At 34.4% G+C, this 12,905-nt stretch overlaps 1 protein-coding gene across 6 annotated transcripts in view; it reads right to left on the bottom strand.

Annotated features, from left to right (window-relative positions):
• The window catches only part of TFPI (tissue factor pathway inhibitor), a 67,410-nt gene that overhangs the window by 31,847 nt on the left and 22,658 nt on the right, over positions 1-12,905 (bottom strand). For 5 of the 6 annotated variants that reach the window (XM_067741251.1, XM_067741249.1, XM_067741252.1 and 2 more), the window contains 2 exons: positions 6,064-6,186; positions 458-655 (listed from right to left, as the gene is read on the bottom strand). In XM_067741251.1, coding sequence (XP_067597352.1) covers positions 458-655; positions 6,064-6,184 — 319 coding nt within the window. In that variant the 5' untranslated portion in view covers positions 6,185-6,186. The remainder of the gene's footprint in view (positions 1-457; positions 656-6,063; positions 6,187-12,905) is intronic. The other variant, XM_067741253.1, reaches the window with a different exon arrangement.

The following is a 12,905-nucleotide window of genomic DNA, read 5'->3' as shown; positions in this document are numbered from 1 at the left end:
TCATATATATATTTCTATAATTTTCTAATTAGTAGCTGTTGAGAACCTCAAATTGGATTAATTCATTATCTTGACAGGGAAACAACTATGAGATCATTGTATTGGTAAAGGAAAGTCTAAGTCACTGTGAATAACAATTTATTTCCTGTGAACTCATAGCTACCCAAGGAGGCTGAATTACACTTAATTTGTTGCAGATATAAAATCTGTTCTGCAAACTTAAGGGTTTTCTTCCCTCTTTATTATGGGGAAGAGTATAGGACAATAAGCTTACTGTATTTTATAATGACTGATAAAAAAAAATGAAAAACAGTAGTTGAACATTAAAGCTAAAAAAGTGAAAAAGATTCCTTGGAATGTTAAAATAGTTTTAACATTTTTTCTAAAATGATCAAATCTATGATTAGATCTAATAACTCTAAAGGTTTCTGGGTAATAAGTATCTCCAGAAACCTACCTCTTGTACATTTTTCTTTGCACTCTTCCAGACTTTCAAATCGATTCTGATTTCCTTCACATCCCCCATATATAAATTCTTCACATTGCTGAGTGTGAATATTGAAAAAAAATCTCTTTATCATTGCTTTGCATGGGCCATCATCTGCTTTAAATGCACAGAATGAATGTACAAGTTTCAACGGTGGCAACTCAGCATCTACAAGGTAAAAATAAAAGAATAACATTCATTTTTAATACATCTTAATTTTAAGGAGAAGTGCAACAATAATAAAATAGGCTGATATAAGAAACTATGAAAAGTTATCAAAAAGTTAGATAAAATATATAAACTCATCAAATGAGACAGGTCTTACCAACTTTATTAAACTTTAATAGTTGATTATTAACCAACTTTTAAGGAAAAATATCAAATATTTTTTCTAGACTCTTGTTATAGATGTTGCTTAAACTTGTACCAGTTGACCAATATGGAATTGAGTAGTAGTTATAAGGTAACTGATGTGTTGACATTACAGATAAGTAGAGATGTCTCCCTAATCCACAGCTGTGTCATTTTTTACATACAAAACAACTCTTTAAAAGCAACAATATCAGGGCTGGTACATGACTCCAATCCTCATGAAAGAAAAAGCAACAGAATATTTATATTCATACATGTATGTATATATCATACTACATTAAACCATTCCCTATTTATGAAAATTTAGGTGTTAAATACTATAAATTACAAATAATTAATTTTCTTAAATTATACACACAAGTACTTCTTTTCTCTAGAAATTAATAATATATAATAACATTTTAGAGTATTGTATATATCTGTATATAGACAAAAAATGACATGAAAAATATATATTTTCCCTTCATCACTGAAGTTACAACTGTCAATTTGAATTCAAAAATAAGCGAAAGCATTTTCTGAGTAGTACATTTATGCATGATTGTGAATGCTATTTATATTCCTTTCTTTACTTAAAGATTGATAATTCTACACATGACATTCTGAGTTGTTAAAAAATTGTGAGAAGTTAGAAAGCTTCAAGGACCCTAAGTGGTGCATCTGACTGAGAGATGACGCACAATGTGTCACTGAATTAGCACTTTATGTTTTATCTGCTCTATATACATTTTTGTAGGGCTGACAAAAATTTGACCTATCAGTTCTATAAATATCCTTAGGAGCAGATCTTAGAATCTCAGAAGTCACATAAATAATTTTGAGAAATGAGCTAGAATAAAAACTCTGACATTTTCATAACTTATGGCTATATACCATTATTTCAGAAATTCCTATAGCACTTCTCATACAATATGATGGTCTTGATTCCCAAGTTAATGTTACTTTAGAACTCTACAGACACCAAATCATTGAAGCAGTGCTTCAGACAGGCACCTTTAATATAGGCCACTTGTAGAACACAGCTTTACCTGAGTTGCCAAATACTGTATACTTAGGGAAACTATGTCTTATAAATCAATAACTTATATCAAATTATTTCTCATTGATTATTCCCACATTTTTGACTTTTCATATATTTGATATTCTTTATTATCATGCCAAATCTTTTATTTTACATTTTCTGTATTAAGGATATACCATCTTATTTTCAACCTGCTATTTAGTAATGGTGCCACCAGGTGGTGGCAGCGTACCACAAACAAAGGATATTACACCATAGTTGTAGCAGTTGTCCTGGTAGTAAGAGCTAACGTTTACTGAGTAATTACTGTGCTCCAGACATTTTGCAATTATATTATTTAACGATCACAACAAACTTCTGAATTAGGCATTATTATCTCCACTTTACAGATTATAAAAGAGCACTGCAAAAATTAATTGTTCAGTTCACACCATAAGTGACGGCTTCAGAATTGACCCTCAGATAGTTTTATACCAGATACTGCTCACCTTCTTAATAACTGAGTGATACTGTCACAGATCTGTGTGACTGAGATTCCTTAATTGGCATTTAAGTCAAGCACATAGATTTAATTGTACAATTTCCACTCAATAAATTTTTCTAAACTTCACTTTATAAAAATTAAAAATGGTTTCAGTGATGAAAGCAGGTAATGATTTTATAGCAATTTCCTAAAGAAAACACTAAGAATTAACTTTGAATAATGTATTTTACTAATTATTATCTAGTTACTCATTTTTACCATTCATATTTTATTGTATTTCTTACACGAATCCTATATTAGAATATTCTTTTGTGCAGTGACCTTGCAACCTCGCACTTGGGCACAGCATTCTTGATTTGGGGGAGTGATCAGGTGGCCCCTCTGGACACACAGCCATGCTGTGCCACTAAAAAGGGATGAAAGTTTGTCTTGTTTTGATTTTTTAATTTAGATAAACCTTTTCAAAAGTTAACAATCGTGTGTTGGTCATTTGTCAGGCACTGTGCTGTCATGGCAGATATGATAGTAAATTAGGTGGCAGTGACCACCCCCCCCCTTCATGAAGCATGCGGACACTAAAGACTTAGTTATATAAATATTCAAGAAGTTCAGGATGCTGTGTAAGTGTATAATAAGATACTTAAGCTTTTCTGAGGGGATCAAGGGTAACTTTCCCAAGACTTGAAGAAAGCGTTGACTGTGACAAGGATCTACCTAAGGCCGTAAAACTGGAAAAAACATACAAGACAATGTAACAGGACTTTAATCTGATGTAGTAAGATAAACAGAATTATGGTTTATATGTAATTATTTTCATAATTAATTTCTTATATTGGGTTGGCCAAAAAGTTAGGGGTTTTCCATCACATCTTACGGAACTTTCTGGCCAACCCAATATTTTATGTCTCACAGTCTGAGAATTAAAATCTCAGTCTTCCCTCCCCCTGTCCTGGGATGTTGAATGGAAGGCTCGTGATATATTTGGGGATGTGTCATATCCTTGACTATTAGAATCCTCATTCTCCTGGAATTTGTTTGGGAACCTAGAGCTTTATGGTTAACCTACTATCTATATATATGCTACTTGACTCTCTAACTAAAATATTTGATTTCTCTGGAAAGGAAGAACACAGACGTGTACTCTGCCTCCTCTGTTCTAGGAAATATGCCAGATGCTTTTATGCAGTTTATATAACAACCATTTAAATGTAGTTATTTAGATCACTTACTTATAGATTAGGATACTGGGAGTCAGAGAGTTTACATAAACTCATCTAATTTTGCAAAGCTGCTATGTGGCAAACTACACATGCATACTTAGGTCTGTCTGATTCTAAATGTTATGAAACATACTTGCCTTTCTCTAAATGCTCCCTGCTAATCTTGTCTCTACCAGTCTAAAGGAATTTAAAAAAAAAAAAAAAAAAAGTTTATCACCACTATTTTTTAATCATTTTTATCTTATCAAAAATTTCTCTATTTCATCCTCCCTGCTGGTTGAACTAATTTTAAAAGGTCTACTATTGACTTGTGAGAGAAGCCGTAAAATCTTGTAATGTTTTTCAATAAAATGCTAGTACAGTATTTCAATGAAATGGCATACATCTATAAAATGATGGCATGACCTTGGCATAATGTGATAGATGGTATCTCCAAAATTGAATCGATACAGACACAGGATCATGCTATCACAAGATTAATTAAAAACAAAACAAAAGAAAACCAAAACTGCATAAGACTGTGCAGCCAGTCAGCTAAGTGGTCTTCAAATCTAGCTTTAAGATCAAAATTTTTCCTTATCCAGGTGGGTTTGGTCTGGATTTATCCAGAGATTTTAAACTTGGGTTTAATTATTGATGGGTTAATTCTGGTTTCTTGGCTGACTGTGGCAGTAGCAACAGTTTCAGGAACATCCTGGTTAACTGGCATGCATTTTCTCAGCCTAATTGAGGGAGCTTGGAGGAGGTGAATATTAGGAACACTTGGACTCTTTCTCCTCCCACTTTCTAAGACGGGATTGCCTGCTTTGCCCTGTTGGGACTTACTGTAACCTCCGCATTCCTTCTCTACCCAACCTCCAGAATATTAGAACTTTAGCCATCCCTTTTGAAAAATGAGTGGAAGGAAGAATTAGAGTCCATCTCATAGTGCCCACATTCCTACTCTCATAAGGCACATAATGGTTTTTACTTTATCAAATAATGTTCCATCTTTAGGAAATTTTCCCAATAATATATATGTATTTTTTGGTGGCATATAATAATAAGCCTTTATTTTTCATTCATGGGTAGGATGTGAATGGCCCTTCTGATCCCAGCTGGGTTTGCTTCTTATCGACCGGTCAGCTGGGGGCTGATGTAGGCTGGGCCTGCCTGGGCAGATGGACTTCAAGCTGTGGGTCCAGTTGGTCTAGACCTTCAGATCTGCTCCCAGTGTCTCATTTTTGGGTGCAGGCTGAAGTGATGTAGCATGTACCATTTGGCCACTTCCCTGTGCCAAGCTCTCAGATAGCCAAGCTTAGATGAGTCCCCCTTTTCTTTGTATCAACAGCAGCACCCTTATGCATGCCTCTTATCATTTCACTTACCACATTACACTGAAATAATCTGTCTACATTAAAGTCTCCCTTGTGAAACCATGAAATTTTGGAGAACCTGGTCTCAGTCATCACTTCTTCCCTAGCACCTACCAGAGTCTCAGGCACATAAGATATATTTATTCAATCTTTATCAAAGATTAGTACAAGGAACAAAATCACATTAAAGAGCTGTTGGAGATATGAAATCAAAATGTATTTATGGATATGTTTTGTACATCATAAACATATATACAAATGAATAGAAGCTATCACTTTGTTCAGTCTCTCATTATTAACAATGATGAGATTTTTATCACTAATTTACTAATTTGCCACAAAATATTACTTTTAAGAAAGAAATAAATCTATAATAACGATCACTACACAGTCTCCTCCTTGTTCTATTGTTTTATTGTTAAAACAGTTGATGCTTGAACAACACAGGTTTGAGATGCATGGGTTCACTTACACAAAATGTTTTTTCAGTAATAAATACTATAGTACTACATGATCTGTGGTTGGCTGAATCTGCATGCAGAACGCAGGACCTAGAGGAATCATGGATACGGAGGGCTGACTATAAGTTATATGTGGATTTTTGACTTCACTGATGGTTGGTACCCCGACTCCTGCATTGCTCAAGGGTCAACTGTATTTTATTTTTAGACACAGAACTTTACGGGATTAGAACTATCTTCTATTACCCAGATCTTCTGGTATCCTGCTTGACTAGATTCTTACTTTGGACTCATCTGAGAAGTTTTTATTTGAGGAATAAAGGCAAGAAGGAGAGAATGACTGAAACCTCAGATGTTTGTACTTTCCTTTTCCTTCTCATACTTTTCCCAGACAAAGGGTGACATCAAGGTTCATAGAGAGTTGTATCTATACCATTTTGCTCCTTGCAATTTTTCAGAGGTACTTCAGTATTTAATATATAGTCTGAGAAAAAAGAGATCTTCCTTGCTAAAGTGACTTTATTTTTTGGACTAAGATTTTGGAAAAATGTCACTTCAATAAAAACTGATTTTTCTACAAGATGGAGAAAAATGTATTAAATTTTTGTATTAAAATTGAGAGCATTGACTAGCTTAAAAAGATGAATACTTTTAAGATTTTACCTGTAATGTTTGTATGTTCTTCACCTTCCTCAGGAACAGCATTAAGAGGGGCAGAGGCACAACTAAGCAGTAGACATACAGAAACCAAAAAAATATGTTCTTTCTTCATTGCGTCAATCATCTCTGAAATACAGAACACAGATATATCTAATAAATAAAATGTTAATGTGGATTTATATACAGACTAGTAGGAACTTTATGCATACCTCCACATGTAAATTTCTATGACATTTAATGTGTATTCTCATACATTTCTGTCCACAAATTCCATGAGTCATATTTAAAACATGTGTATTAGCATTCAATATTGTAGATACACATACTTTCAGTGCATATAGCTAATAATATTCAAGTACAGAGGTCATATTTCAATCTTGAAAATATACATTAAAATGGCAATAACTGAGAGACATGGGTAATCCTGATCAATATGACTAAGTATGTATTAAGAACCATTTACATTTGCAATTCTATTTGCCACATCTTTCTCATAACTATTCTTTTTTTAAGTCAGAACTAATTTTACTTTAATTTTTCTTGCATTTTTCTATTATTTCTTTTTTTGTTGTTTTTTGTTTGTTTGTTTGTTTGCGGTATGCGGGCCTCTCACTGCTGTGGCCTCTCCCGTTGTGGAGCACGGGCTCCGGACACGCAGGCCCAGCGGCCACGGCTCACGGGCCCAGCCGCTCCGCAGCACGTGGGGTCTTCCTGGACCGGGGCACGAACCCATGTCCCCTGCATCGGCAGGCGGACTCCCAACCACTGCACCACCAGGGAAGCCCTCTATTATTTCTTTAACGCAGCTTTCAATTTCTGATTCCTCTTTCCCTTTACTCCCATTTCAAAAAAGAAACACATTTCCAAATTTTCATCTTTGTTTCCTTTAAAGTATGTTTCTGTTTTTATAACCAATTTCCTAACCAGGTTTTCTATGAGATTGCAAACAGAACTGTTGAAAAAGAAATTGTCTAACATTCTAGCCAGTCCTTTGTCCCAGTTCTTCTCCCTCAACTTAGGGAGTTATCTGATTCAAAAGAGTTTCACAGAAAAGTGACTTTAAGTGGTAAATCAACACATTTACTCTCTATAGGAAACAGATTTCAGCAGGAGAGTGAGACTTCCTGTTTCAAAATTATTTAAAGATCAATAGCAAAAAATAATGGAAAAGCACATACAAATTTTTTTCTTTAAGGCTATTTTTCCTTTGGATTCAAAAGTGGAAGGAAATGTGTAATGTTTACACAGCACGGGAAGAGAAAAAGAAGAGAATACATGCACGTGTTCAGCCACTGATGCGATCGGAATCAGGAAGGAAAGAGCAATGTTATCAGTAAACATTCAGAAATGCAGGAACAGATATTCCATCAAAAACAATTTAGAGAATATTCTGTTTATGTCTATAGTGGATCACAGCTGCAATATACATCATTAAAGTGTAGTCATAATAAATAATAAAGTAATAAATGGCATTTGCTTTAAACTTCATTAAAATCACTAGTGAAATGTATAACCCATTTTCTCACACTTTGGAAATGATAACACATTTTTGAATTTTAGTCAGTAGCAGTGTTACAAAACTCCTAAATCATATCATAAAGTATTTGAATTCACAAATAAATATGTATTTAAATGTATGTACAAATATACATATACACTGTTGACCTTTGACCAGCATGGATTTGAACTGCATGGGTTCACTTATACATGGGTTTTTTTCAATAGTAAATGCTATAGTACTACACGATCCATGGTTGCTTGAATCCTTGGATGTGGAACCGCTGATATAGAGGAATTGTGGATATGAAGGAATTGTGCATATGGAAGGCCTAATCAGAACAGTGTGACTACTTTTCTTCATGGACTAGATTCACGTAGCTTCAGTATAGCATTGATAGTTTTAGTCTGGAAGTGTCCCACCACTGGACCAATATGTTTGAGGTGGAGAGCTACAGGAGACTAGCACAGATTTGGTGGACCCTAAAAAAAGTCAGGGGTCAGGGAATAGGAAAATGTCAAAACACTGCAAATCTTAATGTAAGTATATGAGTTTAAGGGTGGAGTGGACAGGTGTAGCTCCCAGGAGGAGTAGATTATTGCTTCCAGAAGAAATCAAGGGTGTTGGACAGAAAACACTATGAGTATGCTCTATAGAAAGCCATAGCTAATTAATGACTGACACAGAACTTGAATTCAAGTGAGCAGATTGCTAGTTCAGTACTTTTTCTTCTCCACAGTGTTGCCTCTGAAAAGTGACCGAAACCACTAAATATTTCAATTTCTAAGAGCAGTGTAGAAGACTGATTTGGGTGTGCGTGCCACTGAAAAAATAGTACAACTTGTTATAACATTCATAAAACTGTAATTTGTGGAGATCAACTAGAGTGAACTGATGTAATTATATATTATTGTAATGAACTTATTTTTAAATTTCAAAACGCATAATTACATTGTAAAATGACAAACAAGATAACAAACCTGACCTGAAGCTATCCAGTGATTAACACACTTCTTACACATCCTTGTACCTTTCTGTACTCTATTGTCTTAAATAGCTGGCCCCATTAAAAATATGTATTACCCAACCTGGTATCATACACAAAAATTGATTCAAGAGAATTTAACCATCTAAATGTGAAAGATAAAACATTAAATTTTAGGAGAAAAAACATATGAGAATATATTCATGATGAGGTTGGCAAGCATTTTTGAATCAAGATATAGACAGCACCAATTAAAAATAAAATACTGATAATTGGATTTCATTAAAATCAAGAACTGTTCAACAAAGGAAGCACCCTTAAGATACTGAAAAGGCAAGTTGTGAGGAAGTATTTGAAATTCACATATCTTAAGATTATATATTGAAAATGTATAAAGAACTACAAATAAATATGCAATTAAAAATGAATCAGGGCTTCCCTGGTGGCGCAGTGGTTGGGAGTCCGCCTGCCGATGCAGGGGACACGGGTTTGTGCCCCGTTCAGGGAAGATCCCACATGCCGCCGAGCGGCTGGGCCCGTGAGCCATGGCCGCTGAGCCTGCGCGTCTGGAGCCTGTGCTCCGCAAAGGGAGAGGCCACAACAGTGAGAGGCCCGCGTACCGCAAAAAAAAAAAAAAAGGATTAAAGATTGTACAGGCACTTTTCAATAGATTATATATATACAGCCAATAAGCATATTAAAAGATGCTCAACATCATTACTCATCAAAAAATACAAATCAGCACTGTTATGAGATACCACAACTAAAATTAGTAAAAACTGACAATACAAAATGTTGGTGAGGATGTGGACCTTTAACACTGTTGGTGGGATTATGCTATGGTCTGAATGTTTGTGTTCCCCCAAGTCCTTATATAGAATTCTAACTCCCAAAGGTGATAGTATTAGGAAGCAGGACCTTTCAGAAGGGATTAGATCATGAGGGATGGGATGTGTTCTTATAAAAGAGATCCCACAGAGGTCCCTTGTACCTTCCATCATGTAAGGACACAGCGAGAAGGCACCAGCTATGAACCAGGAAGAGGGCTTCACTCTTGCTAAATCCTCTTTAATTTATGATCTGTCATCAGAAGTTATTTAAGCAAGAATATATTACATGAATGTGTTGAGTCAGTGACTAGTTGTGCATAATAATATGTTAGTCACAAAGGGAGATTTAAAAATCTAGAGAAAGCCTTGACCCTTAAGGAATTTATGCTCAACCAATTGAATTAAATACAAATGCAATGTTAAGTGCCAAGATGAATTGTGAGAATATCTTTGCATATACCAGGCACATAGTAGTGGACGATAAATATATGTTAAATTATTTACCTTGAATAAAAATAGTATTTATACATTAGGGCAATAAACTAGAAATCCTAATCTCAGCTCTGCCAGCAACCTAAGTAACCTTCGGAAATTTACGTTTCTGAACCTGATTCATAAAATGCTTGACTTGGGCTAGATTGGCCTTAAATTACATTTCAGTTCTAAAAATTTATGCATTTGAACTAACACATTTTCCTCACTTTGCGGAATAACACAGTTATGTCATATAACTTACATTTTATAGTCACTTTAATGGTAATTTGCAGCATCAATTTTAACCTTTTTAGTCAAGGTATGTTCCTCGAATACCAGTTCAGCAAGATGTTATTAGTTATTATATTTAAAAAGTGTTCATAGATTAATATATATTTATATCTAAGTTTAAAAATTTATATAGGTTTCTTAACTCTAGGACTTTTAAAGAATGCTTAATGTGGTAATGTGCAATAGTATCTTCTATGGGAGATATAGTAACTGCATTTCCAAATTTATATGTCAAGGGACTATTTTCCCATAAAATATTTTTGGAAAATATCTTGAGAGATAACATTACAGATAAGAAAAAGTCAAGAAAAAGTCAGTAGGTTTTCTGAGCTAGAAAAATATTAAAAAGTATGATATGCTTTGTGCATTAATAAAATCCAGCATGTATGGAAAGATGTTGAGAGGGAAAAATTATAAGTGGAATTAACAGCTAGAATGTTGCAGATCAGATTGAAATTATGAAAAGGGAGTTATCAGTGGAACTACAGAGAAAGGGGCAGGTATTTTGAGTTAGTATTGATAAAACTGAGTCATTGAATAGATACAGAATATGAAGGTCAGAGGATTGAAGTATATCCTGAGTGAACTGTTGTGTGCTAGTCACACAACTTGGTAAATTAATGTAAATATTGATTGGTGTACATATTAGGGACAAATTCGGTCAGGACAGATTACATTTGAGGTTATGTTTTCTAAGTGGAACAGTATAAGGGCAGTTAAAGACACAAGGCAGGAGATAGGAAATATTTTGCTGTAGCCCCATCATCACCATCATCATTAGGGAGGATCATTTTGACAAGGGAAAAGGTGTCCAATATGTCATTCCCAGCTCCCCTTTCAACTTTATTTCCTGTCAGTCTTTTCTGTAATTACTCAGCTTTATGGATACTGCCTACTAATCCCTTGGCTCCACTGAAGCTGTTGATTCTTGAACATAGCATATTCATTCTAGGTTTAGTACTTTAAATTTGTTATTTCCTGTCATGGGGGCACTCTTCTACAAGATCCTGGAATGACAGACTCCCTTCTTTTAGTTAGGACACTTGTCAGGTATCCTCTCTCCAAAAGACCTTCTTTGAGCACCATATTTAAAAAGTAACAACCACCAGTTCCTCTATTACTCTCTATCTCAATAACTTGAGGGTTTTTTTAAAGATTTTTTTGTCTTTTCATTATTGAATTGTAGGAGCTCTTTATATATTATGGATATAAGTTCTTTGACAAATATATATAAATATTCTATCTTGGTCTATCTTATCTCTTCAATTTTATATGTATCTTTTGATAAGCACAAACTTTTAATTTTGATAATTTCAATTTAAAAAAATGTTTTAATAGCTATAACTATAACCACAGAGTTGTATAAACATCACCACAATCAATTTTAGAATATTTTCATTACCCTATAAGGAAATTCCCCACCCTTTAGCCATCACCCCCAGCAATTTTCCCATCCTCACGTTCCTAGGAAACCATTAATATAATTTGTTTCTATATATCACCTAATTCTAGACATTTCATATAAATGGCTTTGAGTCTGGCTTCTTTCATTTAGCATAATGTTTACAAGGTTAACCCATACTGTAGCATATATCAGTACTTAATTTCTTTTTTTAAAACTTTATTTACTTTATTTTCGGCTGTGTTGGGTCTTCGTTGCTGCGTGCAGGCTTTCTCTAGTTGCAGTGAGTGGGGGTTACTCTTTGTTGTGATGAACGGGCTTATTGTGGTGGCTTCTCTTGTTGCTGAGCACGGGCTCTAGGCGTGTGGGCTTCAGTAATTGCAGCACACGGGCTCATTAGTTGTGGCTTGTGGGCTCTAGAGCTCAGGCTCAGTAGTTGTGGCACATGGGCTTAGTTGCTCAGCGGCATGTGGAATCTTCCCAAACCAGGGCTCGAACCCGTGTCCCCTGCATTGGCAGGCAGATTCTTAATCACTGTGCCACCAGGGAAGTCCCAGTACTTAATTTCTTTTTATTGCTAAAAGTATTCTATAAATATACCACAATTTATTTATCATCATTTAATGAACATTTGTGCTGTTGCTACTTTTTGGATATTATGAATAATGCTGCTGTTAACATCTGTGCACGAGTTTTTGTGAGGATATATGTTTTTATTCCTTTTAGGTATATACCTAGGAATGAAATTATTGGATCATATGATAGTTCTGTTTAGTCATTTGAGGAACTGCCAAACTGTTTTCCAAAGCAGCTGCACCATTTTACATTCCTAAAAGTAATGACTTGCTTTGTTTTTGGAATAGCACTTATCACCACTTACATATTTATTTGCATATATAGTCACTGTCTCTCCATCACTAAAGCATTTTCCATTCTTAGCATAACATTCACAATTCTATGTTCAATACCCAAAATAATGACTGACATGAGGATAAATAAATGAATTAATATGGATAAACTTTGTGAATTAAAATTAGGTTACAATATGGATCATTAGATATATCCATACAGTTTTATTTATTTCTACCAATCCCACCAAAATATAAAGACATTAGAATCAATGTGATGGAATGTCCATTTATCCACATTTATTTTTCTAATTGTGTCTTTTGTATTGCTTATTCCACTTTTCTGGAAGTATAAAATATTTTAATTGAAAAATTTGTTTAAAAAGAAAATTTTCAAAGAAAATGTAAAATGAATAGAGTAGATTTCTATTTGTAAAATTTTGCTTAAGTGATAGGTAATTTGCAACTCAAAGAAAGAAGACAGGGTGATTACTTAAATCCAATCAAAAGAGATGGT

This window comes from Pseudorca crassidens, chromosome 6 (genome assembly GCF_039906515.1).
Source record: "Pseudorca crassidens isolate mPseCra1 chromosome 6, mPseCra1.hap1, whole genome shotgun sequence".
Taxonomy (NCBI): Eukaryota; Metazoa; Chordata; class Mammalia; order Artiodactyla; family Delphinidae; genus Pseudorca; species Pseudorca crassidens.
The sequence above is the reverse complement of the archived record's forward strand: the minus strand, read 5'-3'. Positions and strand labels throughout refer to the sequence as shown.